This window comes from Chelonoidis abingdonii, chromosome 1 (assembly GCF_003597395.2).
Source record: "Chelonoidis abingdonii isolate Lonesome George chromosome 1, CheloAbing_2.0, whole genome shotgun sequence".
In the NCBI taxonomy this organism is placed as follows: domain Eukaryota; kingdom Metazoa; phylum Chordata; order Testudines; family Testudinidae; genus Chelonoidis; species Chelonoidis abingdonii.
The window spans coordinates 205,212,125-205,237,863 of NC_133769.1; the positions used below are offsets into that span (position 1 = coordinate 205,212,125).

General features: G+C 39.4%; 1 protein-coding gene across 10 annotated transcripts in view; it reads left to right on the forward strand.

The window, feature by feature from the left end:
- TTC3 (tetratricopeptide repeat domain 3) overlaps window positions 1–25,739 on the forward strand; it is a 163,539-nt gene that overhangs the window by 97,417 nt on the left and 40,383 nt on the right. For 9 of the 10 annotated variants that reach the window (XM_032797194.2, XM_032797165.2, XM_075073710.1 and 6 more), the window contains 11 exons: window positions 4,501–4,623; window positions 4,761–4,862; window positions 5,610–5,702; window positions 6,824–6,888; window positions 13,535–13,671; window positions 17,427–17,744; window positions 18,934–19,197; window positions 20,034–20,080; window positions 22,397–22,453; window positions 23,885–23,961; window positions 24,381–24,536. In XM_032797194.2, coding sequence (XP_032653085.1) covers window positions 4,501–4,623; window positions 4,761–4,862; window positions 5,610–5,702; window positions 6,824–6,888; window positions 13,535–13,671; window positions 17,427–17,744; window positions 18,934–19,197; window positions 20,034–20,080; window positions 22,397–22,453; window positions 23,885–23,961; window positions 24,381–24,536 — 1,439 coding nt within the window. The remainder of the gene's footprint in view (window positions 1–4,500; window positions 4,624–4,760; window positions 4,863–5,609; window positions 5,703–6,823; window positions 6,889–13,534; window positions 13,672–17,426; window positions 17,745–18,933; window positions 19,198–20,033; window positions 20,081–22,396; window positions 22,454–23,884; window positions 23,962–24,380; window positions 24,537–25,739) is intronic. The other variant, XM_032797185.2, reaches the window with a different exon arrangement.

Genomic DNA, 25,739 nt, shown 5'->3' on the forward strand with positions numbered 1-25,739 from the left:
GACCTCATAGAAGAAATGGTTGTAGGGGACAATCTTGGTTTGCGCGATCCTGAGCTAATTCAATTTAAACTAAATGGAAGAATAAACAAAAATAGGTCGGTGACTAGGGTTTTTGGTTTCAAAAGGGCTAACTGTAAAGAATTAAGGAATTAGTTAGGGAAGTGGATTGGACTGAAGAACTTGGGAATCTAAAGGTGGAGGAAGCCTGGAATTACTTCAAGTCAAAGTTGCAGAAACTATAAGAAGCCTGAATCCCAAGAAAGGGGAAAAAATTCATAGGCAGGGGTTGTAGATCAAGCTGGATGAGCAAGCATTTCAGAGAGGTGATTAAGAAAAAGCAGAAAGCCTACAAAGAATAGAAGATGGGAGTGATCAGCAAGGAAAGCTACCTTATTGAGGTCAGAAAATGTAGGATAAAGCGAGAAAAGCCATGCAGAGTTGGATCTTGCAATGGGAATTAAAACCAATAGTAAAAGGTTCTATAGCCATATAAATAAGAAAACAAAGAAAGAAAAAGTGAGACCACTAAACACTGAGGATGGAATGGAGGTTAAGGATAATCTAGGCATGGCCCAATATCTAAACAAATACTTTGCTTCAGTCTTTAATGAAGCTAATGAGGAGCTTAAGGATAATGATAGAATGACAAATAGGAATGAGGATACGGAGATAGATATTACCACATCTGAGATAGAAGCCAAACTCTAACGGTTTAATGGGACAAAATCAGGGGGCCCAGATAATCTTCATCCGAGAATATTAAAGGAACTGGCACGTGAAATTGCAAGCTCATTAGCAAGAATTTTAATGAACCTGTAAAAGAAGCAAAGTATCCTGTGGCACCTTATAGACTAACATACGTTTTGGAGCATGAGCTTTCGTGGGTGAATACCCACTTCGTCAGAGGCATGTAGTGGAAATTTCCGGGGGCAGGTATATATATGCAAGCAAGCTACAGGTAATGAGGTTAGTTCAATCAGGGAGGATGAGGCCCTGTTCTAGCACTTGAGGTGTGAAAACCAAGGGAGGAGAAACTGGTTCTGTAGTTGGCAAGCCATTCACAGTCTTTGTTTAATCCTGAGCTGATGGTGTCAAATTTGCAGATGAACTGAAGCTCAGCAGTTTCTCTTTGAAGTCTGGTCCTGAAGTTTTTTTGGCCTGGATGGGCCACCTTAAGGTCTGCTATAGTGTGGCCAGGGGAGTTGAGTGTTTCTCCTACAGGTTTTTTGTATATTGCCATTCCTAATATCTAGATTTGTTGTCCATTCATCCTTTCCGTAGAGGACTGTCCAGTTGCGCGATGTACATAGCAGAGGGCATTGCTGGCCAATGTGGATGGCCGATATTACATGTGGAAGTGGCAGGTGAATGAAACTGTTGTTTGGTGTTGACCACTGGTCTTGGTTAGGTCCTTGTGATGGTCGTTGCTGGTATGTAGTACGTGGCAGAGTTGGCAATCAAGGTTTGTTGCATGGAATTGGTTTCCTGAGCTAGAGTTACTATTGCGTTGTGTGGTGGCATGTTACTGTGAGAATATGTTCAGGTTGGCAGGTTGAGTCTGTGGGCTCGAGGGGACTGCCTGCCACCCAAGTCGTGGAAAAAGGGTGGGCGGATCCATTTGGCAATTTTCCCCGCTAGGATGGGTTGTAGATACCCTTTGATGATCGCCTGCGTGGGAGGGGGTGTTTTAGCCTGGGGCCTGTATGTGATGGCCAGTGGAGTTCCTGTTGGGTTTCTTCTTTGGTGTTTGTCTATGCAGTTAGGAGGGCGGGGGGGGCTTTTTTTCTGGGAACATGTCTGGCTCTGTTGATCTGTTTCCTTATTTCCTCATGCAGTATTGTAGTTTGAGAATGCTGGAGCTTTTTGTAGGTATTGGTCTCTGTCTGAGGGTCTAGGCAGATGCAGTTGTAACCTCAGTGCTTGGCTGTAGACATGGATCATGTGATGTGCCCGGATGGCAGTGGAGGCATGAAGAGTAGGCATAGGTGGTTCAGTACCGGTTTGGTAAGGATGGTGGTAAATGTGACCATCACTTTACCATCCACTTGGTTGGCAGGACCAGACTTCCAAGAGAAACTGCTGAGCTTTCCCAGTTCATCTTGTAAAATGTTGACACTGTCAACTCAGGATTGAACACAGGACTGTGAATGGCTTGCCAACTACCCAAACCAGTTTCTCCTCCCCTTGGTTTTCACCCCTCAGTGCTAAACCAGGGCATGGGCCTCCATCCTCCCCTGATTGATACAACCCTCTATTATCTGTAGCTTGTTTTGCCCACATTATAACCCTGCCCCCTGGAAATGTCACTTACATGCACTCTGGACGGAACTAGAAGCGCGTGGGTATTACCCCAACAAAAGCTCGATGCTCCCAAAACGTCTTGGGTTTGTCTAATAAGGTGCCAACAGGATTCTTTGTGCCCTTTTACAGATCCAGACTAACATAGCTTACCCCTCTGATGCTTTAATGAACCTTGTTAAACTCAGGGAGGTTGTACAGTTTATGACTGGGGGCACAGGGAGAATTCTACCATAGTTCCTTATCTTAAGAAAGGAGGGAAAAAGTGATTCCAGGCTCACACTACAGGCCCTGTCCAGTTTGGACATTGTAGTTATGCAAGGTTTTTGGAAAAAAATCTGAAGGAAAAAGTAGTCCAAAGCATTGTGAGGTCAATGGTAATTGGTGGACAAAATAACAACATGGTTTTACAAAAAGTAGATCCAGCCAACCCAAAAACTCTTGATCTTCCTCCTACATGAGAGGTAACATATTTTTAGACAAAGGAAATGCAGTGGATCTCATTTACCTCGATTTCAGTAAGGCATTGATATGTTCCACATGGGGATTATTAGCGAAATTGGAAAAGATGGGATCAATATGAAAATGAAAGGTGGATAAGGAACCTGTTAAGGGGAGACTACAATGGGTCATACTGAAAGTGAACTGTCAGGCTGGAAGGAGTTACAGTGGAGTTCCTCAGGGATCGGTTTTGGACCAGTCTTATTTAATCTTTTTTATTACTGACTTGGACAAAAATGGAAATGCTAATAAAGTTTTGGAGAGACACAAAGTTGGGAGGTATTGCCAACACAGAAAGCCCAGGGTACATACAGGAGATCAGGATGACCTGTTAAACTGGAGTAATAGTAATAGGATTGAATTAATAGTGAAAGTGCAAGTCATGCATTAGTGATCAATAACAAAAACTATTGTTATAAGCTTGGGAGGACGGTCAGTTGGAAGAAAGAGGAGGAGAAAGACCTCGGATATTGGTTGATCACAGGTGACTATGAGCCGCCAATGTGAATGGTTGAGAAAGCTAATCGGTCTCGGGATGCATCAGGCGAGGTGTTTCCAGTAGAGATAAGGAGGTATTAGTACCGTTATACAAGGCACTGGTGAACCTCATCTGGATACTGTGTACAGTTCTGGTCTCCCATGTTTAAGAAGAGGATGATTCAAACTGAACAGGTTCAGAGAAGGGCTACTAGGATGATCTTAAGGATGGAAAACCTGTCATATGATAGGAGACTCAAAAAGCTTGTCTTGTTTAGCCTAACCAAAAGAAGGCTGAGGGGAGATATTTGCTCTCTATAAATATATCAGAGGAATAAATACCAGGGAGGGAGAGGAATTACTTAAGCTCAGTACCAGTGTGGACACAAGAACAAATGGATATAAACTGGCTATCAGGAAGTTTAGACTTTAAATTAGATGAAGGTTTCTAACCATCAGAGGAGTGAAGTTCTGTAACAGGCTTCCAAGGGAAGTAGTGGTGTCAAAAGACATATCTGGCTTCAAGACTAAGCGTGATAAGTTTATGGAGGGGAGGGTATAATGGTATAGCCTAATTTTGGCAATTAATTCGTCTTTGACTACTAGCGGTAAATATGCCCAATGACTTGTGATAGGATGTTAGATGGGGTGGGATCTGAGTTACTACAGAGAATTCTTTCCTGGTTGTCTGGCTGATGAGTCTTACCCACATGCTTAGGATTTAGCTGATCACCATATCTGGGGTCGGGAAGGAATTTTCCTCCAGGGCAAATTGGCAGAAGCCCTGGGGGGGTTTCGCCTTCCTCTGCAGTGTGAGGCACGGGTCACTTGCTGGAGGATTCTCTGCGCCTTGAAGTCTTTAAACCATGATTTGAGGACTTCAGTGGCTCAGACACAGGTTTGATACAGGAGTGGGTGGGTGAGATATTGTGGCCTGCATTGTGCAAGAGGTAAGACTAGATGATCATAATGGTCCCTTCTGACCTTAAAGTCTATGATTCTATGTAAAGGGGGGTGTTTTTAAAATAAAGTTTATACTTGGGAAAAAAAATTTACTCTTTTGGCTCTGAAAATGTGGTGTCTGTTTCACCCTAAAAACATCCAAATTTTATAAATGCAGATAGAGAGGTGTTTGATCTCATTACTTGGTTTTTATGTCTGAGAAATAATTTATTCTTTGGGACAATGTGATATCTCTTTGGGATTTTATTTGATGTTTTATAGTTGATGTTGGAAAATTTCATTGAGGAATGCAAGTTTCCTCCAGAGCCAGATGCAATTTGTTCTTATCAGCAGTGCCATGGACATTCGAAAATTCAAATCTATTTTACTGACCCAGACTTCAAGGTAAACTTTTTTTTTAAAGGATTTTGGAGATTAAACTATTTGCTATAGTTATACAAGTTTTATGTGAAACATAAAATCTTAATTTTCTGTTCTGTTGTTCTTTGAAAGCATAAATTCCTATTGTCTTCAAATATTAGGGTTTTATACAGATTACTTGCTGTCAGCAGTGTAAAGTGGCGTTTCACATCAGTTGTTGGAAAAAGATGAAAACTACAATTTACAGTGATAAAAATGACAAGGTAAGACCATGTCAAACTTCTATTTAAATATTGATTATTAACTGTATTCCAGGGGTGTAGCTGTGCTAAAGTTATTAAGATGAGTACAATCCTGGAGCCTTAACATTTCACCTGTCCTATGGGGAACATACAGTCTGTGTTGCAGGCGTAGGGAAATCCTGCAGGCATCAAGGTATCTATGGAGGGCAGGGATATTTATGTAGAGGCTCAATGTGTCTGTTCTATTTACCTCTTACTTTATGGATGCTTGATTCCCTTAGAAACCTTGCTGTTACAGCCTCCCCATCAGCTAATACTCCAAAACCAAAAGGGTTTAACTTTGCATAGGGAGACTTGGCAGAAGATAACGGTGGCAATCAGTATAATCTTCTGTTGGGAAATCCCAGCAGGTTCGGGATGGGAAAATGAGGCTGTTAACATCAGGAAGTACCCTTTCTCAATCCATAGAGCACAAATTCTGTGGTCAGAAAATGGGAGGATTTCATCATTGCTTTGAAGAATAAAAAGAGTATATGCCATGAGCGACTGCTCTCATCTTTTTGATCCCAGCTATTTTATGCCATGACTGGCTTCTCTTAGCTAAATGCAAATAGAGGCCTAAGCCTTTAGTGATGGTCTTAATTAGCTTGGTCAGCTCAAGTTCAGTATACACAATAGCATTTCTGTACAAAAGCACGGAGATAGTGCATCTTTCCATTTGATTGAAAACAGAATTTTTTTCTCTACATACCTGATCTTCGCCAACAGGATTTTCTTCAAGAATCATGCTTCACTCCTGATTGTAAAGGCCTCATTTCAAAAATTGTTATCGTCAGTTCTTCTGGTCTCGTGAAATGTGAGGTAAGTAATTAAACATCAGTGTGAAATGAGAATCAGTTTTTAAAAACAAACCCTCATCTTGCAATTAAGATCCACTGGAGACTTGTACAGTGTTACTTACTGACGGTGCAGTTATATAATTTCACTAGGGGATCACAGCACTATATAGCTCAATTAACTTTTTTAGTACCCCCCCTTTGAGGGAGGTGGTGGTGTGGTTGTGGTTTTGATACCTATTTTACAAATGAGTAAAAAGAGACAAAGGGTAAAGTGATTTGCCCTTGGTGAGATAGCTAGTCAAAGTACTGTGTTGACCTTATTACAAAACCACAGGTAAACTGGAATGTTTTAAATATAAGCTTCTTACATTTATTATAAGACCTTGATATACAAATGTAATTTAGTGGAAGCTTCATTGAATTTTCATAGTACAATAAGTATGAGGTGGTCTGGCTGTACTAGTTTTAACATATCCATGCTGTCTCAGCCTGAGACTGAGTTCTAGCATGTCCACCTCAGCATGTGCTACATGAACGACATGGCTACAACTACATGGCATACTGTTGTTCTTAATTTAGTGTTTCTAGTTAGCATTAGCTGTTGTCAGTATAGGATTAGTTAGATAGTAGTGAGAGATTTTTTTTTTTCTCTCCCTTTTTTCCTCTTTTTTTCTGTGGAGCTTATTTGACCTGGCTGGACATGTCTGGCTCACCCAGTTTCAAATGCTGTCATTCTTGTCGGGAGGCTATTCCTGTCAGCGATGACCAGTCGAGGTATATCTGTTGCTTGGGAGAGTCCCATATCTCCCAAAAGTGTAACTCTTGTCTGACTTTCAAATCTACAGCACAGGAGAATTGGGAGTTTGATCATATGAGACACTGGGAAATAATTGTAAGGAATGCTTCTTCTCTGTTGTGACCTTCTCTGTCAGAATACCTTTCCCGTGAACTAGTTGTCTATCTGTATAATCAAAGCTTGCAGCTTTATATGGCTTGAGCAGCCTAGGTGGCTGCATTATTTTTTTTTTGATTCAAGCTATTACATTGTTGACTTCTGAAACATCAGGTGTCATTTTTGTTTTTATTGTTAAGAAGATTGCTTTAGAACTCCAGTTCAGTTAACGTGGTGTCATTTTTTTGTAGTTTGAACAAAAAATCCCCAAAATTAAGGATCCACCAAGAGCCAGTGTTAAACAGAAATGTTCAAGGTAAGATTTAAAGGATTAACAGTAATTTAAATTTACAATAGGATGGGATTTATATATTTCAGAAATTGCTAAAGTACTCCAGATATTTTAGAGAGGTGATAGTTTCTCTCTTTATGGCTCTGGTAAGGATTCAAATGATTATTTTATTCATCTGTGTTCACTGTGTTACTAGAAAGTTGACAAACTAGAGGGAGTTCAGAAAACAGCATAAAATATTTTAGGGATTCCTAATTTGATAGCAGGATGAAAAAGCTAAATGTATACAAAAACATGATGAAATCAGAGCTCATGTGAGCTGGTACTAGGTAATAAGTCTTATTAGCAGTTCTGTAGTTGCTCCAGCAATTTCTAAAGAACTAAGTTTTTTCATTTAAAAAAAACCAAAACTTGTTTATGGCCATGAAGAAAACCTTCAAAATATGAATCAATGCAAAGAGTCTTCTCTTAATCTCTATACAGAGAGAATCAAAGGTCAAATTAATTCCTGTAGTAATTCCACTGGTTTCCATAAAATTTGAACTAATTCTTCTGAAGTGGAAATTGCTCCATTCATCTCAATAGGCTATTATATCTGAAGCTAATTATAATTATTTAAGATTGGTAAATGCCGTTTCACTGCTCACAATCTTATCACAAACAACCTGGGATTCTGGGACGGTGGGTGGAATTGAGAACCATCTCTTCCCCTTCATTCTGCTCACTAATCTGACCCATGGCCTAAGTAGCTATGAAGGGAGGGGAAGGAAGAGCAGGGAATTTGCTGCCTTGCTTGACATATGTATGTTTTGCTTTGAGTGATGGTCCATTTTGTATTCCACTGTGGGATATGCATGCACCAGAGGCCAGAGAATTTGAAAGTAGTGTCCATTGGTCTGTGAATACACCCTAGTTCACCTCGTGCCTCCAACTTAGGGGATAAAGGGTAGGGTGGACCAACCGCCTCTCCAGTTCCTTCTCACTGCTACATGGTACAGGTTGGAACCATTAGTGTCCACAGCTTCAACTTTGTCCCATAAATAATTACTTTTGGGGGAATTCTGCGCCAAAAAATTAAAAATTCTGCACGCAGTATTTTAAAATTCTGCATAGTTTATTTGTCAAAATAACGCAATATAAAAACACCAGTTTCAATTATTTTGGTAATTTATTTAAATTACAATACAATGGATAGGGAGAATGGGTGTGGAGAGCATTGGAGAAAATCCCCAAACCTCGTTTGTCTAATAGTAATAGTTAGGTTTGACTCTTTATTTCTAGTTATTAGTCAACAAATATATGCAGCCATATGCTCAGTATTACATCATAGGCAGCTGAAGAGCAAGTGAGGGCTGGGGAATTAAACTCATAATTTATATTGGCTACCATCTCCAGAAAAGTCAGTAGTAAACAGTTAATGGAACACATTTTTGATAGGAAAATTTTTCAGTCCAAAAATTTAGATCAGTTCTAATCACTAAAGCACCATAAGCGTTTATATTACTATATTGTCATTTACAATAATTGATGTCTCTCACAGCACCTCCCTACACACATGCACACACTGATTTATGTCTTCGCTGGCTGCTCCAAGCTGCTGGGGAGGAGCAAGTAATTGTTCTTGCTACTTTTCTGCTTCCCCTCAGAAATCATTTTTCTACGGGAAAGCAAAGAAATTTGCAGACAATATGAATTCTGTGCCCGCACTGTGGCGCAGAATTCCCCCAGGAGTAAACAATAAGTAACTTAATTGTAAATTGTTAAGTTTTAATAGTTTATAGTTTTAGCAAATATAACAATTCTAGTAGCTTTAGTGTTAGATTAGTCTATCAGGGTACCCACCTCATCCTATACCCTGTTCGGGTATTACATCCAGGACTCAGGCTTCAGACTCTGTTCTTCCTGCCCATGATCCTTCTCTGTCAGTGACAGCCACCAACGCTGCCTGTACTGCTTTGGGGAAGCTCACATCACAGCAAGGTGATTAGCACCTCTTCAACCAGAAGACAGATGAGTCCCTCCATACCCGAAAGGATTAGTGCTGCCCTCCGATAGCTGGGGATATACACACCTGGTCCTAAGAGGAAGTTTTGTTGCCCATGGGCCAAATTGAGGTATATGGCTCAACAGTTCTTCTATCAGAGGCCCTATGAGCCACCACATAAGAGAGAGAGTGTACAGAAGTCCTGCTTCCCTATGTCCTCCACAACAGGTTTTGCATCTCAGTCTCAGCCATCAGCTCGATGTTATCTTTGATGAGAGCTTGAGAGCCATGAACTACTAAGCCCACCACCTCCCGACTCCAGCACACCATTCGGGGTTTGTCTAGGTCTCTTTTTCAACAGCTGAAGTGCAATAACAATAGACAAGTGGGTGCTGAATGTCATCCACTCTGGCTGTGTGATAGTTTGCATCATTACCTCCCATGAAACCCTCCTCCCTGTCCCCCTTTAGGGAACACTCTCACAAGAATTGGATCACACAAGAGGTGGATTCCTTAATGCAAAGAGGAGCAATAGAACACATTCCTCCACAATACCAAGGGAGAGGGTTTTACTCAACCTCCTTCCTAATACCTAAAAAGAAGAGTGGTTGGAGACCAATCTTCAGCCTCCACCATCTCAACCACTTTATTCACAAACTCAGATTTCTCATGTCACATTAACAGCAATAATTCCATCTTTAGAAAATGGCATGTGATCCATGGCTCTCAATATGAAGGATGCTTGCTTTCACTTAGATATCCACTCCACCCGCAAGTATTTTCTCAGATTTATGGTGGGCCCCAACCATTTTCAGTACAAGATACTCCCCTTCAGAATAGCAGCTGCACCCAGAGTCTTTACCAAGATATTCTCAGTTGTTGCAGCCTCAGTTGTTGCAGCCCACATTTGACGTCATAGCCTTCTTGTCTTTCCCATACCTTGATGACTGGCTCCTTGCTGCCACACCTGGAGGCCTATGCATTGAGTTGAATAATGCCACCCTTGCGCTGTGCACTGGGAGTCAGCATAAACGTGGAAAAATCTGCTCTTGCCCCACGCAATCTCTAGACGCCATTGGGGCAACCCCAAGTTATATCAGCGCAAGGGTGTAACTGCCCACAGACGGTTTTCAGACTATGAACAATATCATAGCTCACATCACAAACTGTCCTCAGACACCGGGCAAAACATATCTGTCCCTAATTGGTCATGTGGCCTTGTGCACTTATATCACCCTATTGGCAAGACTTTACCTTTGTTGCCTTCAGGTATAAACCGTCATTCCATGAACCACATGATGACAGTTTCTGGGAAGGTATTGCCATCCTTCCTGTGGCAGACAGATTCTCATCAAATATGCGTGTGGTCCCCTTTCTCTCTTCCTCTCCAGACAGGACCATCATTATGGATACATCCCTACTAGGTTGGGGAGCCCACGTGAACAACCACACAGCACAATGGGTTTGGACATCTGGATAGGCCAGGATGCACATCAATATCCTGGAACTACAGATAGTACGGAAGGCTTGTGAGTTCTTTCTTCCATTCATCCCCGTCACCATGTCCTTATAATGTCAGACAACACTACAACAGTCTTCTACATCAACAAAAAAGGGGGACTGAGGCAGAGGCCTCTGGAATGGTGCCTTAGCAATCAAATCACCCAGTCAGCAGATTATCTCCCAGGAAAACAGAATGTGCTCACAGACTGTCACAGACATTTTGCAGTCGATCACGAGTGGGAGGAGGCTTCGTGATGTGGTACTCCACAGTATTTTCATTGTATGGGGAAATCGCAACCCGGGATCTATTCACCTCTGAAGTAAACAGTAAATGTACTACGTATTGCTCCAGAGGAGCCCTAGGTCACCACTCCCAGGACGATGGTCTCCTTCTTACTTGATAAGATCAGGTTCACCTATGCCTTCTCTCCACCAACCTCCTGCCATGAGCTCTAGGCAAGATCCTGCAGAACAGAGTGAGGGTCATCCTGATCACCCTCTTCTGGCCCAGACATTTCTGGTTTCTCAGCCTTCTACACATGTTGTCTCACCCACCAATCATTCTCCCAATGTTTCGTGAGCAGCTGAGGGCACTGCCACGTCCACCTTCTCAAGGTTACTCAGTTTTCACTCACCCACTGACCAATAGGTTCTAGAAAAGGGTTAATAAGAACCTTCCTACCTGCTCAGATGCTTGCATCCCAGTGGGACCTGAATCTCATTCTCTCAGTGCTAATAAGCCCCCTTTTGAGCCTTTAGTACACCATTACCTCGATATAACACCACTCCATATAACAGGAATTTGGATGTAACGTGGTAAAGCAGTGCTCTGCAGGGGCGGGGCTGCGCACTCCGGTGATTCAAAGCAAGTTCAATATAACATGGTTTCACCTATAACGCGATAAGATTTTATGGCTCCCAAGGACAGCGTTATATCAAGGTAGAGGTGTACTTGTTCTATGTTCCCTCCTTTCCATGGAAGTTGCCTTTCTTGTAGCCATCACATATGTGAGGGGGGTTGGCAAACTTGGAGCTCAAGCTTGTCTATACTGCAATACCCCTGTATTTTTCTATTTTCCCTTCCCTCCCCGCCCTGGGATCTAGCAACGATGGCAGATCCTCCGTATACTGTATTTCATAAGGATAAGGTTTCTTTACCTCTACACCCCAAGTTCATCCCTAAAGTCGGAATTTCACCTTAACCAATCCATACACTTACCTGCTTTCTTCTCAAAGCTACACACTTCTGCAGAAGAATGAAGACTCCACTCCCTCGAGCTTTGGCTATCTACCTGCAGAGATCAAAACCAATCAAGAAATCCCTGAGACTGTTTGTCGCTGTAGCAGAAAGAGTTGGAGGACATGCCATCTCCACCAGAGAATCTCCAAATAGATATCCGGTTCCATTCTACTCTATCAGCTTTCAAACTCCAACCCCCCCATTCCCTCCCCCTTCTCTCCCCCTTCTCCCGCCCCCCCCAAAAAATCCCTCCCCAGAGGTAAGAGCTCATTCCACCATGGCTTAAGCAACGACTATAGCATCTCTTGAGGAGGTACATTATGCCGTGGTGCTGAACTCTTCTACTGATGCCTCCTTTGGGATGGCAGTACTCCACTCAACCCTACTGTGTACATCATCACATCTTTCTCCTACTTAGGTACTGTTTGTCAGTCACCCACAGTGGTGTACAGTAGGGACCATCACTCGACAGAGAAGAGAAGGTTACTTACCTTTAACTGGAGGTCCTTGAAGATGTGTGATCCCTATCTGTATTCCAGTACCTGCCCTCCTTCCTCTCTGCTTTGGATCTTATCTGATTTGTGGTAGAGAGAGAACCGGAGAGGCGATATGTCCACCCCGCCCTTTATCCTTTCTATCACAGGCACCAGGTGAACCAGGGCTGATGCGCAGACAAACAGGCACGACTTTCAAATTATCCGGCTCCAGGGGCATGGTATGCATGCATCACCTGCAGTAGAATTCAGATAGGGACCATGTATCTTGAAGACCCTCCTGTTACAGCTAAGTAACCTCCTATTATGGAAGTTGAGCACTTCTAGCAGAGAATACAGCCTAGAGCAGTGTTTCTCAACAACCAGTCCATGGCAGCTTCCTTCCCACTCCCTGAGATTTCCCAGACATAGTTTAGAAAGGTAGGAAGCTGGTCCCTGATATAAATGTTGAGAAATGCTGCATTAGAGCATGAGTGGTCAATCTGGAGGTTGTAACCATTCAACCAGTCTCATATTGTTAAGTGAGAGGAAGGAAATGGCTAGATTCAAGCTACATGGGAGGGGCACTACAGTATGGAAAAAGCTTGAGCACCTCTACCCTAGAGCATTTACTTGATTGAAAATTCTGTATGGATCCTAAGAAAATGCTGGTTAAAAACTGAATTGTGTACACAGGTTACGTTTGAATGTTCAATTTGCATGGTCTTAGCATTGCTGTAATATCTCTGAAGTAGTTTGCATTTATTGCTCACAACATATTTGACAGAGTGGTAAATACTGGTGTTTTATAGTAAGGGGATGAACTTGTTTAATTAGACAGGAACCCTCGGAAATCCAAACTGTAAATATGTATTGGACAGGTTCAGTATAGATCCTCAGTATTTTATTCCCCTTAATCTCGTTCCAAAAGGAAAATTATCTGAAGTAATGAGATATTCATTAAACTGGTTTCATTTAGGTAGGAGTTTAGATTACTTGGAATATGAATTCCAATAATGAGAGATACATGTATAAAGATGGATTTCTTGTGTTATTTAAGCTGGTCATAGGAACTTTTTTTTAACATTTATTTATAAATAATTCAGCATCTTGTAAATATTAGATATAAAGATGGGCATACATGCTACATCAGAGAGTCTTTTAAAGTCAGCTCCTTCTAATACAGATTATTGTAAAATATTTAGGATATTCTCTCTGCATCTACAAGCTTCAAATAAGTTATTCAGTATGCCTGAAGGTAGATGGTCTCCATTACTTTTTAACTGAAGAAATAGCTATATTCATATTTTACTTCTCTATGGTTTGACTAATGACTTCTACTGTGAAAAATGGATAATGTAAGCTGACAAATGTTCTAATAGGTGGGGTATGGTTTGTAAACTTGCAAAGAAAAAATGGTCTATTGATAGTTGAGGCTGATTTGCCTCACTTATCAGTTCCATTTATCAGTTCTAGGAAGCTAAAAATAAAAGAAGAAAAAAAATTGAAGAGAAAGCGTATAAGACGAGAAGCACTGAACTCAGCAAAAGATAGCATGGAAGAAAATAAAAGGGAAGATACTACATCTAAGTATGATAGTCATAAAGGTATGTGGAAGTTTAAGATATTTTATTGTAGAATACATTTGTATTGTGGTGTATTGCTATACATTATCATATAAACAAATGGATATTTTGATTAGCATAAGTAGCAGTTTTAATGTACCCTCTGTTGTCAAGAGATGTCGTCAGATGCGACCGGTGTGGTGCTCTGCTGTCTCCTTGTTGGTATCACTCGGCTGCATACGTGTGCTCACCCTGTGTGCTGCCCCAGTTCTGCAGATAGCTGATGCAGCAGACCTCATGAGAACCCCCAATGACCACAGACTCCAGTAAGGTGCAAAGTCACATCTGCTGGTTTATTGCGATCTCGGACACAATGGCAGTTCCCTGTAGGTTTCTTAGCCTAACTCAGGGCATACTACGAGAAAGTGCCTCTTGGCAATGGACCCGGCTCAGTCAGTGGCGGGACTTTCCACTGCCCCTTCGGCCGGACAAAGACATTGCTCGAGGGATACATTCTTATACACAGGTACAAACAAGTTACACATCACTCCTGACGTACTGAGGTGCAACCCCTCTACGTAGCAAGGTGCTGCCTCTCACTTTGTACAGATTGGTTCGATCAAAACAACTCTATTCATCATTTTACCCTTTTGCCCCTGTCATTGGGATGAGACAGTCTGTTCCTTGTTATCTATGTGGAATGTGCAAGTATGTGAATGTTCTGATCTTTAGTATTCAGTACCTTTTAGGTACCTATCTTCTTGCAGCATCAGCCCTTTTTTTGCCAGCTTCTGTGAGCAGGGCCTGCCTCTGGCTCACAGCTCCACTTTGCTTTATGTTAGCTAAGTCTTAACCATTACTTTAGTTCAGGCCTCAGGCCTCATACTGGGCCTTTAGCAGGGCCTTCACTTACTACACCCTCAGTGAATTGAATGTGAATATTATTTTAAGGAAAGGATTATAAATACTGATCTGGAGTGTCTTGTATAGTCACATTGCTTAATTACTTGATTATTTGCATTACCATGGTGCATAGGAGCCCTAGCCAACGCCTATGGGAAGATGCTCAAATTCTACAGTGATGAACACAGTAGAAGAATCTGTGTAGAACAGAATAGCTCTTTACATATTTATTGTAGTGCTAACATTCAAATGAAAATGTATTTACCAAAAATGGGTGAGATAAGATGGCTGTGGCAAGCTTTAATTTAGAATTTAATTTACTTTTCATAGACTTTGCTAAAATTAGACAATACAGTATTAAATAAAATACTACTGTGTTTCACATTAAACAGTTTACTATTTTGTATGTACTAATTGTGGAAAAGATAGTGGGTAGTTGCTTTAATTTAATTCTCCTTTGAGAATTGTGTGTGTAGATTCTCACGTATGGGATGAGCTCATGCCCTTGGTGCAATCAGAGTAGTGTCTTTCCCTTCCCTGCTCCCCTTTGGGACCCTTTTTTCCCTCCAGGCAGCATAGAATGAAGTAGTGTTAGGAGAGTGGGGATTAAAAATAATATGTGGAGAATGTTCATTAGTTTCCACCTTCTTGGAGTTGGAATCCAATGCTTGTTGAACCAACAATTGAGGCTCTGTGTTATCTTTATATTATCTACCCTTCCAACCCATGGTCTTTGTACTGTAACCTCAGGTAGGGGAAATCTGAGATTTACTGGCTGGTCCCCCTTATATAATGTTTCATAAGAGTACTTCCTTAACCAAGTTTCTGCCTAGGTGGTTTCCAAGTTCCATCTGAATCTATGCATAAATCTGCAGTTATTCTTCCCTGAAACCTCATTCCATGTTGGGGAAACTAGGTTACATATCTTTGAGAGTTTAGGAGTTCAGAGCTACCATTTAATTAGATCAAACCTGTTCATAAGCCCAGATGAAAGGTGAGGGGATGTGCTCTGTATTGTTCTTGCACGTGTATCCGATCCAAAAGGTTTTAGGGTATAAGAGACTAAAGTATTTGTTAGATGAGCCTACCTTATGTAACATGATAAAGGCCTAATCGTTATTTAGTGGATAATTGATTAGCAGTGTATACATAGATGTATAAGCAATATCTATGTAGCTTTTGTAGGCCTGAGTCATTGAGTATAGTTGCTATGAGTTCTGTATAATCTTTTGGAGATAAAAAAACTATGAACAAAGATTCCTGGCAAAAAAAATTGACATTTGAATATTCTATTACCGACTTTTTAGAGTGTCTAGGGAAAACAAGGAAGATCCTTATCAAATAATAGGATTGATAGCTTTGCTTCCCTTTTTAGCAATAACAATGTGCTATGTAACTTATTGTGTGATTTGAAACATCATGTATGGCAATAAATAATACGAAATAGGAAAGATTTGGGGTAGCCAGTGCATAAAAGGATGTTGATAAAAGATATGTAATATTGTGCATAAAAGATCATTGTTACAGGAGTGGGTGGGTGAGATTCTGTGGCCTGCATTGTGCAGGAGGTCTACATTGCATTATTTGAGCCTGAGTCTAATCACCCATGTCCCAATTCACCGGCCTGCTATCTTCCACCTGATCACTGGGGTGTAGCGTCTTATATTTATGCAAATGAAGCCTGGTCTTTGGCTCTAAGAACTCAGCATAAGCAGTGGTTTTGTCTGCTTAAGCAGTGGATCTGTCTGCTTTTCTTGGATTTGTGAGGTAATCTGTGGGCCTATTGAATCAGTCCTGAAATATCCTTACATAGGGTACTCTCCAACAGGTCTAAATGATAATCACCAGCATCTCTCAGACATGTATCACAGATGCGTAAGACTGCTATCTGATGCTCAGTTCATACATGCACACAACCATTACTTTAGACTTGGGTAGGTCTGGTCCCAAATCGGGGGGAGAGCAGCACTTCAGTCTTTTTTTTTTTAATTTATCTTCAGACTCCTCTTCTTCGAAGGTAGTTAGTGCTAGTTAATCTCACACGTGGCAGTCTGTTAGACGCAGTTCTGGAAGGAGAAAGAAAGATTCCTTGCTAGTGACTGTAGTTCTCATATTTGCAACCCATCTTTTCTTCATTGTCTTTTGCAGAGATTTTCAGGCAGGGATAAAGCCAAGGTTCCATAAATACCCTTAAAACATAATGCATCCACACTGGTCATTGCTGCTCTGGAGAGTTCCATCCAGGCATCCAGGGTGCCTATGCATTCCATGTGGTGGTAATTTGAAGCTAAAATTACTGGTAGTTAAAATTTTATTTCTAATATTAATTGAGGAAGTATGGTTTTCTCCTTTTGTAAATCAGTTTCTTACGCATCTAAAATTCAATTACCAGTATGAGAAATTCTGTTAGTCTATAGCAGGGGTTGGCAGCCTTTCAAAATTGGTGTGCTGAGTCTTCATTTATTCACTCTAATTTAAGGTTTCATGTGCCAGTAATGCATTTCAATGTTTTTAGAAGGTCTCTTTCTATAAGTCTACAATATATAACTAAACTATTGTTGTATAAAGTAAGTAAGGTTTTTAAAATGTTTGAGAAGCTTCATTTAAAATTAAATTAAAGTGCAGAGCCCCCCGGACTGGTGGCCAGGACCCAGGCAGTGCGAGTGCCACGGAAAATCAGCTCGTGTGCCACCTTCGGCATGCATACCATAGGTTGCCTACCCCTAGTCTATAGCAAGTGCAAGTAGAACCCCTTGTAGCCAAATTTGAGTTCCAGTTCACATGATACATTATTTTTTAAATGTTTTATAATAAAGTTGATCTATATGTTGGGGTTGATTTTGTTTTGCAGCTGTTCTAAACTGACATAACAGTCTTACTTTATTTTGTTATAGGTCATGTTCAGAGGTTCTTATTTGCTAGTGATAGAGTCCTGCAGCATATTTTGCAGAACGTTGAACAGATGAAAACTGGTGTACATGACACTTCCAGACTTCTAAGTGAACTACTATCTTGGTGGGTAATAAGTGAGGAGGATTACAGCATGTGTTCCACAAGTAGCAGTACATCAAATGAAGTGATGGAGCAGCTCATAAGTCTTTTAATTCAGAAGAAGAATAGAGTAAATACAAGAATTTTTGTCCATGTGCTGAGTGAACTTGAAGAAGTGGATCCCAAATTGCATGAGTGGATAAAAGATCTTAACAGTTTTGGTAGGTCCTGTTTCATATAACTGTAAGATGACTTAATTTGCAGATGAAATTATAAAATTAAGCATGCTTTCCACCTTTCTTTTTCTCCCATTTACTGGAAAGCATGTCTGTAGTATGTTATCATGAGGTTCCATGTTTGTCTCTGGTTTCACATGGAATTTGTTCAGTTTACAAATTAAAAGATGGCTAAAAGATCCCTAGTTGCCAGCTCTGCATTCTCAACCAAGAATCTTAAAGTCAAGCGTTGTTCTTTCTGACTTGTGGTGTAATCCATAATCATATATTCTAGAGCAGAAGTTCTGCCCTCAGTTTCCAAAGTGGGGTGCATGCACCCCAGGGGGTGCACAAGACGATCCATTGTGAGGTGCGGCAGGAGGAGTGCCGCCGGAGCAAAAGGGTGATGTGGCAGGAGAAGCTCCGCTGCAGTGCAAACAAAATGCATCTGAGTAATAAGGTGGCATTTTAAGTCACTCTCCAGAGTAGAATTGTTTAGAATTAAACACTGTTCTGTCTATAGCTAATTAAGTTATTAAAATGAAGGTGGTTTAAATGACAGATAAATCGATTTGAAATATTGGACTCTTTGCAACTGGTTTGTACAGGACTTTGCCAGTAGGGGAGGATCAGATGTGGAGAATCTGTCTCTTTAAAATCCAGAATGGAGAAGACAATCTATAAAATAGGGATAAATCTAAACATTTTCTACAAAGTAACCAATTATTTATTGTGTTGGCCTTACAAATTGGAACGCTAATGTTCTGTTGAGCTGACTATAGTTTGAAGAAGTCAGCTTCTAACTTTTTTGGTAATGTTGCCCTGCTATAGAGCTTTATTTGGTTTGTTGTTTGATTAAAATGTAGGGTGTATGTTACAAGTAAAATGGGATAAGATATGTAATAAATGCCAAAAATGGGGTAAAATCAGTTTTTAAAAATTGGATTCCATTACCTGTACTTTGACAGGCAACAGACACATTTACGAAATTGATAGTAGAGTAAAACATTGAAATTTTTTTTAGAACCTGTTCTGATTGTTTGCACTTTTCAAGGCTACAGTATGTATCTTCAATTTTGGCAGCCTTACATCTGGTTTTGGAGCAAATTGTTCTGTAGGAGATGTCAGATGTTCAGCCCTAAATTGGAATAACCTAAATCTTGAATTGAATTGAATTGAATTTTTTTCATTTCAGGTTTGGAAGCCACAGAGATCTTTTTCTCTCGTTATGGAGATATTGTTAAAGAGCTTAACCTTAGCTTTATAACCATTCTCTGGAATGAGAAGTATGGCAGTAAATTAGGCAATGTGTTGACCAACTTTGAAGATAATGAAATACTTAAGTGTTTCTATGAAGCATCACTGAAGGAAACTCGTTGTGTAATATGGCTATTAGAGGATAATAGAGAGAAATTTCCATCTCTGCATCAAGCTTTAGATGAATTCTTTGATAAAATGGGTAAATATAAAAGAAATAAGCTGTATACAAGTACCCTTTTGTGCCTGCCATTACTCCCCATCTATGTTATTGTGAATTATCCTAGGAAAGTGGTGACACTGTAGTTTAAATGATACTATCTTGGGATAGTATTAGTCTCTCCGATAAATTGCGTATTGGATCTTCTGAGTTCCATATTGAAGACTGAACAGTCTAAAGAGGCAGGAGCATGTAAAAAAGAACGCAGCTAGTACAGTTCAGAGTTATTTAAATCAAGTGAAACTAATAATTAGCATTATTTCTGTTGTAATGCTGTCCTGTAGTAGCTTTAAATTATTGACAGCTATTTTTAAGGGATTACTTTGATTCCTGATTATAAAAATTGAGAATACAAAATCCAGCGTACAGTAGGTTTTACTTTGACTTGTTGAGAAGTTAGAATTTTTATCGGCTGCAGTTATTTTAAAGGAGTTCATAGAGTTCTGTCTTCAGACTAAAGTTATTTTAATTTGGAGAAGTTTAACTTTAGAGTACCTTGAAATGCTAAGTCCTTCTCAAGGCAGTGTGAGAATGAGAGATACCATGTTTCACTTGCAAGTCCCAATCCTGCAAAGATGTATGCATGGGCTTACCCTTAAACATTATATATAGTTCCAGTAAAACCAGTGCTGAACTCTAACCATGTGCATGCCATCTTAGCAGGAATGAAAATCTAGAAAATAACTTTTTTCATTCTGGGAGATATTTTAAAGATTAAATTTTTTTATCCCCCCAAATCTCATCATTTACAGAATCTAATATTTTGTGTACTACTTAACAACTTACTTTAAAGTAATTTAATATTTTTCTTTCAATAGATGTTCCTTGCGTTATATTAAGGAAGCAGGAAAATGAAGATATCTCTGTAAGTTTTTTAAATACTACATTGAAAAATGAACAAATACAGACTCAACAGTAAACCATCACAGTGGACACAAAGTATAATGAAGATGCATGTTCTTTTAAGGGGACTTGCAAAATAGAAAGTGAAAATTGCATACTTCTGTTTTGTTTTTTGTTTTGTTTTGTTTTGTTTTGAAGGTCTGAAAGGTTTACAAAACAATCTGCAATTAGAAAAAGGAGAAGTATTGTGAATATCAAGTCTTCCTTGGTTTTTGGAGGATCATTCCTTAAAAGACTGGAGAATAAGTATGGGAGCTTTTTCAGCTCTCAGTTATGGAGTTTGGAATCTTTGAATAGGCAGATTTTCTCCAAGTGTCCGTCAGGAGGTTGAATGAAATAGATAGTAACAAAACAGTGAAAAAGTCAGGCTAGTGATCCTTTTCTCTTTCATTTGCTCAGGTTTTAATCTTTTGTCACTGTGATGACATCCCATAGTTATCCATTCATAAATGATTGAAACAAGACCAGAATATTTGTAATTTAAAAAACAAGCATAAAAAAAACTTTAATGGGAACTGTGGAGTTGGGGGGAGGGAGTAGAAGGGGAGTTTAAAGCATTAAAGAAGTGAACAAAGAGCTTCGGTTTTCTTTTTTTTAAAAAATCTTACAGCACAGCATTTCATTTTGCATTTTGGCCAAACAACTTTTCTTCTGTTTTCTCTTTATAGGGGGTGGGGAGGAATCCAGCTATCTATGACTTATTTTTTACAAGGAAAAATGTGACTTGGCAAATGTACCCCCTCCCTTTATTTATTTTATTTTTTGCTAGAGCAAAGAAGCCATCTGGTTCATGTGGGCTTTAGAACAGTACTTGAAACTAATGTGTGGTTTCAATGTGAAAAGTATCACTGTAAAAATAGCATTGTGGTGTTGGTGGGTCAGATAAATTTACCACTTTATAGGTAAAATACTTTTGTTTCTTTTGTTGTTGTTTTGTTTTTTCTTCTTTCTAACTGCCAACTTTGAATCCAAAATTGAACTCGGGGTCTTTTTGCATGTGTATTATTTGTAGTAACGTTGACAACAATCAGCAGTAACTCTGACCACTTCACTTTCTATACATTTCAAAATCGTAAGTGACAGGGAAAAAACACAGCTTGACTGTCAGATCTCAAGTTTATTGTAAAAAAATATTTTTTATTAAGGACCTCAGCATATTTGCTCAGATCATTTAAGACAAGCTGAGAACTACACATTGACATTTTTACAGTCACTTTTCAGAGTACAACTATGATTTAAAAAAGATACTTAAAGCCTTCTTTGCTGTTCATTGTTCTGAATCATATCTTGCTAGTATGCTACCGTACAACTTTAGTAATATCATCTTTCTGCCAAGTGGAATAACAGAATATGCATTTGTCCGTGGTGCTCATGTGTTTGAAGCATTCTGGTTGAAAAATGTATCTATTCTGCATGCTAATTAGTCCACCTATGCAATACAGTTAACTTCTGATACACATAATAGGTGTTTTGACAAGGTTAATGAATGTAGATGTCAATGGAATGTGGAACCATGTGCTATTTTCCAGTTTCAGGGGAAACTAAAGTTGAAGAGTAATGTAAATATTTTGTTGTATTAAAATATTTATGGGTTTTGGTGTATTATTTGTATACCAAAGTAAGCTAAAGACATACAGTATTGCTACAATTTGCCACAAATAATTGTTGTTGTTGGAAATTAGACTTCAATATTAAACATAAATTGAGAAGAAAAATATCTTAATAGAAAGAAAAATGGAAAGGAAATAGTCTTTCAGTCAGTTGTGTCAATTCAGTTCCCAGTTCCTGTTAACAATAAGTGAACATAATTCCCTCCCTCACTTATCACATAGAGATATTTTTCATGTGAACAAAATGCTCAACAGTTGCCCTGTTTCTGAAGCTTATTCCTTAAGTGAAGTTGTGGTGTTTGTGACATCACTGGGGACTGTTACAGAAGTTGTCACATAACAGAATCATTGCTTCATGTGGGGAACAAGCAGTAGAAACAGAAAAATTGTCAATTCTCTTTTTAAAACCCATGTTCCCTATAATAAAAGCGGAGAATGAGGAAAACACAGAACTCATGTGAGTGGAACAGTCTAAATACAAGACTTTTGCCAAATTATTTTCCCACGTGGGTTTCCAGAAGTGAAAAGAAACACTGCTTGTTGTGCTCTGTAAATTATTATTCCAAACGATAGGAGAGTTTTAATTGAAGAACTGTGTGTGTCAGTGTAAGAAACACATGGTAACTTCTCCTTAATGAGTAGCTATTGACTTTATATTTCTGTTTTAGACTAATGGTATCAAAGTTAAAAACAAAAATAGGAAGAAGAAGATAAAAGAATCAAGGGTATGTAATAATTGTATTGCTTATTCTATACACCGATTTACTAAAAATTGGAATTTGTAGTATTTATAAGTCTAAAACCAAGTATTTTCCAAAACACCATGTTGAGAAATATTCTTGAAGTTTAAGTTAAAGAGAAGTCCCTAGATAGAAAATGTCACTAAGGTACAGTTAATGTTGTAAGTAGCAATTAAAGTAATATTTGAAATTTGTAGTAACAGCAAGTAAAAGGCAATATATTCATAGTTTCACAAACAACTATGGTTCTGACCACATCAGCATTTCCAACAATTTCCTCGCTCTTCAGTATGGCGGGGGGAAGGGGGACGGGCAGGGAATTCAGTACCGTAGAGATAGAGAGAAGACAATCAACTGTGATTACTTCAGTGCTGAAATACACTTTTTGGCTCCAGTTCAGACTGGAAATACAAATCAGATATGGCACAGGAGCTTTTACTAGTTCAACAGCTTCATGTAACATAATCAACAAAGGTGAATGTGTCTGGGACTGTGAGGAAGATCAACGTTGTGAGAAGGTGTATCTGTAACAATATTTACATAGGGAATGTCTTCCCCTTGTTCTTCTGATTGTGTTTATGGGACAAGTTAGTAACTGAAAAAGCAGAAAGTATCTCTTAAAAGCTCAGGGATAAAAAACAAATGCATTACTAGATACCCTGTCAAACCCCTATGACCACCCCCCACATGACCCCACCCCTAGCCCAGGACCCCGACACTCTTCCCATCCCTTCCCTTCCCACCTTATTTGCGTGGCTGCAGCCTGCTCCGGCAGGCCAGACCGGGCAGCGGAGCCACAGCCTACTCTTGGGGGCGGGGCTGGGTGGCGGAGCCACAGCCTGCTCTTGGGGGCGGGGCTGGGCGGCGGAGCCACAGCCTGCTCTTGGAGGCAGGCCCGGGCACGGCTGCAGCCTGCCAGCTCTGGAGCTGCAGTTGCTTCGGAGGCTGGGGGAAGAGCAGTATGGCCAGAAGCGGAGCCACTCTGGCCCCACCTCTTCCCTTGTGTCTCTGCTGGGTGTGCTGCCTCTCCTTGCTCCCTCTGTTGGGGGGAGGGGCTGTATCCCACCTCTCCCTTTCCATACCCTTTCATAAGCTGACCCCCTTCTTTGGTGCTTCCCTTTTTTACTAAAAAAAATTTGTCTTATGAACGAGTATATACGGTAATTCTGGAAGGATTTTTGGGCAGGCTTACTCAGAGTCCTCTAGCTTTTGTTGTAATCACGGTGGTCAAATTTCATAATTCATTATAGGGCATCTGAATACATGTCAAACTAAAACAGGATTTGAAACAAATAATTCACTTACATTCCTGATGGTGGATCACTGTCTTGTAGATATTTTGAATTTTATATACTGTGGCAAAGTTAAAAATAAATAAATAAATATATATATATATATTTTTTTTTTTTAATCTAGCCTATTTTAGTACTATCTGGTGGGGTTGGTGCAGTAACCCGAGAAGAAGACAGTATATTTCCAGAAGAAAATACATTGTGAGTACCAGCAGGCAACTTTATTATTGTTTTGTATAGCACCCCAGAGTGTGCTGTTTTACACAACAAGGAAAAGATACAGTTCCTGCCCAGAAGGATTTAAACTGTAAACAGATATCGGACCAAAAAATGTACTAAGATGAAAGTTGAGGTTGAGGATACTTATCAGTAATTTAAGGGTAAAAAAAAATCTTTACAAAGGCTTTGTAGTTAGCCTAAAAAAATGCTGACAGCAAGAAATTCAGACTCTCAGGGTGTTGCTTAGAGGTACCAAGCCACTCTTAATATTACTATTAAAACTTTTAAAATTAGTTTAATGCACAGGATCCAAGATTATTTGATTAGTCAATTGGATGAGTCCAGTAAACCAAGGTCTGTTTTTTGTTTTGTTTAAATCATAAGATTTCTTTTCCCAACAGAAGTTTAATGAATCCTGGTGAGCCTTTCATAATTCCAGAATATCTTCGTGATCAAGTGGAAGAATTTGAAGCTCTGTATGACAATGTTTCAGACACTAATGATTATCAGAGACTTCTGGATAATAACCCAGACCCAACATGTGAAAATTTATATGAGTAGGTGTAAACATCTATTCAGTCATTTCAAGTATTTGCCTTTTTTTATTTTTTTTTTAATTTGGGTGAATTTTCCATTTTACATGAAGATAAATTCTATATCATCCATTTGAGATTTAATCTATAGTATTTTCTGAAGGAAGAAATGCTGCACCAGTAGACAGAAATAAAACATCCTAAAATTTAAGTTTAGAGTGTAATTGATAATAGCTAATACCTCAGACTTTTGAAGAATAGACATAAATTGAGAGCCAGTTGTAACCCTATAAATGCTGATGTAAGGGAACAAGAAATTCCATTCAAGGGAAAGCTGGAGGTTGTTTCTGGTAGCTTGACAGCCTTGGAGGCAGAATTGATCTGTTTTGCTGACATAGCATCTGTTCTAACATCCTCCTCTAATGTGTTTCAACTTTGAGTTAAAAGGTCTCTATGTAAACATTGTGGTGGTATTGGGTTTGATGTGGACATCAGACTGCTGGGAACTGAACAGAGATGACCAGTTTTATTTCACAGAGGCCACAGGATAGCTGGCAGTTGGTAATATTTGATTTCTATCAGCCCTTTGTTAAGGCTGAACAAGTCATTTAGAAGTGGAAGATTTTGATATTATTACTAATTTCCTGAGATGCCTGTCTCTGTTGTTGGCATTCTAACTTGCACTTAAATCTCATTTGCTTCACTATAAAAAAGGCAGCTGTGTCATCAAGGAATAATTCACAGGGATCGGAATGGACACACTTTTTTCCCTTATTTAATATTTCCAGCAGAAATTAAAACTACAGTGAGATTAGTTGATTATGTCTAACACTGATGTTCTCAACCTGACATCTAGCCAATTTGCAAAAAATGTTTTCAGTTAGTTTTTTATGGCACCTTCCTCTTGAGTTGTCCTGACAAATTTTGTGGTTTGTTAATAACATTTCCATATATTCTAAATGTTGTTTTGTCTTCTCTATTGCTGCGTAAAAGATCTCCATGTGAAACAATGAAATGACTGTATACAAATTGCTGTCAAATCCTCAGAGAAACCAAAGTCCTAAGAAAGAAACATTTTTCTATATATTTTTAATAACCTTAAAAGTTATGTAAAAGCAGTAGGTTCTTTAAAACAACACAAAACACCCACAACACAGCAGTGGTGATGGTAGAGAGATGGTTTGTGTAGAGGGTGTTTGAGAGAGGGTAATTCAGAATGACCAGTTT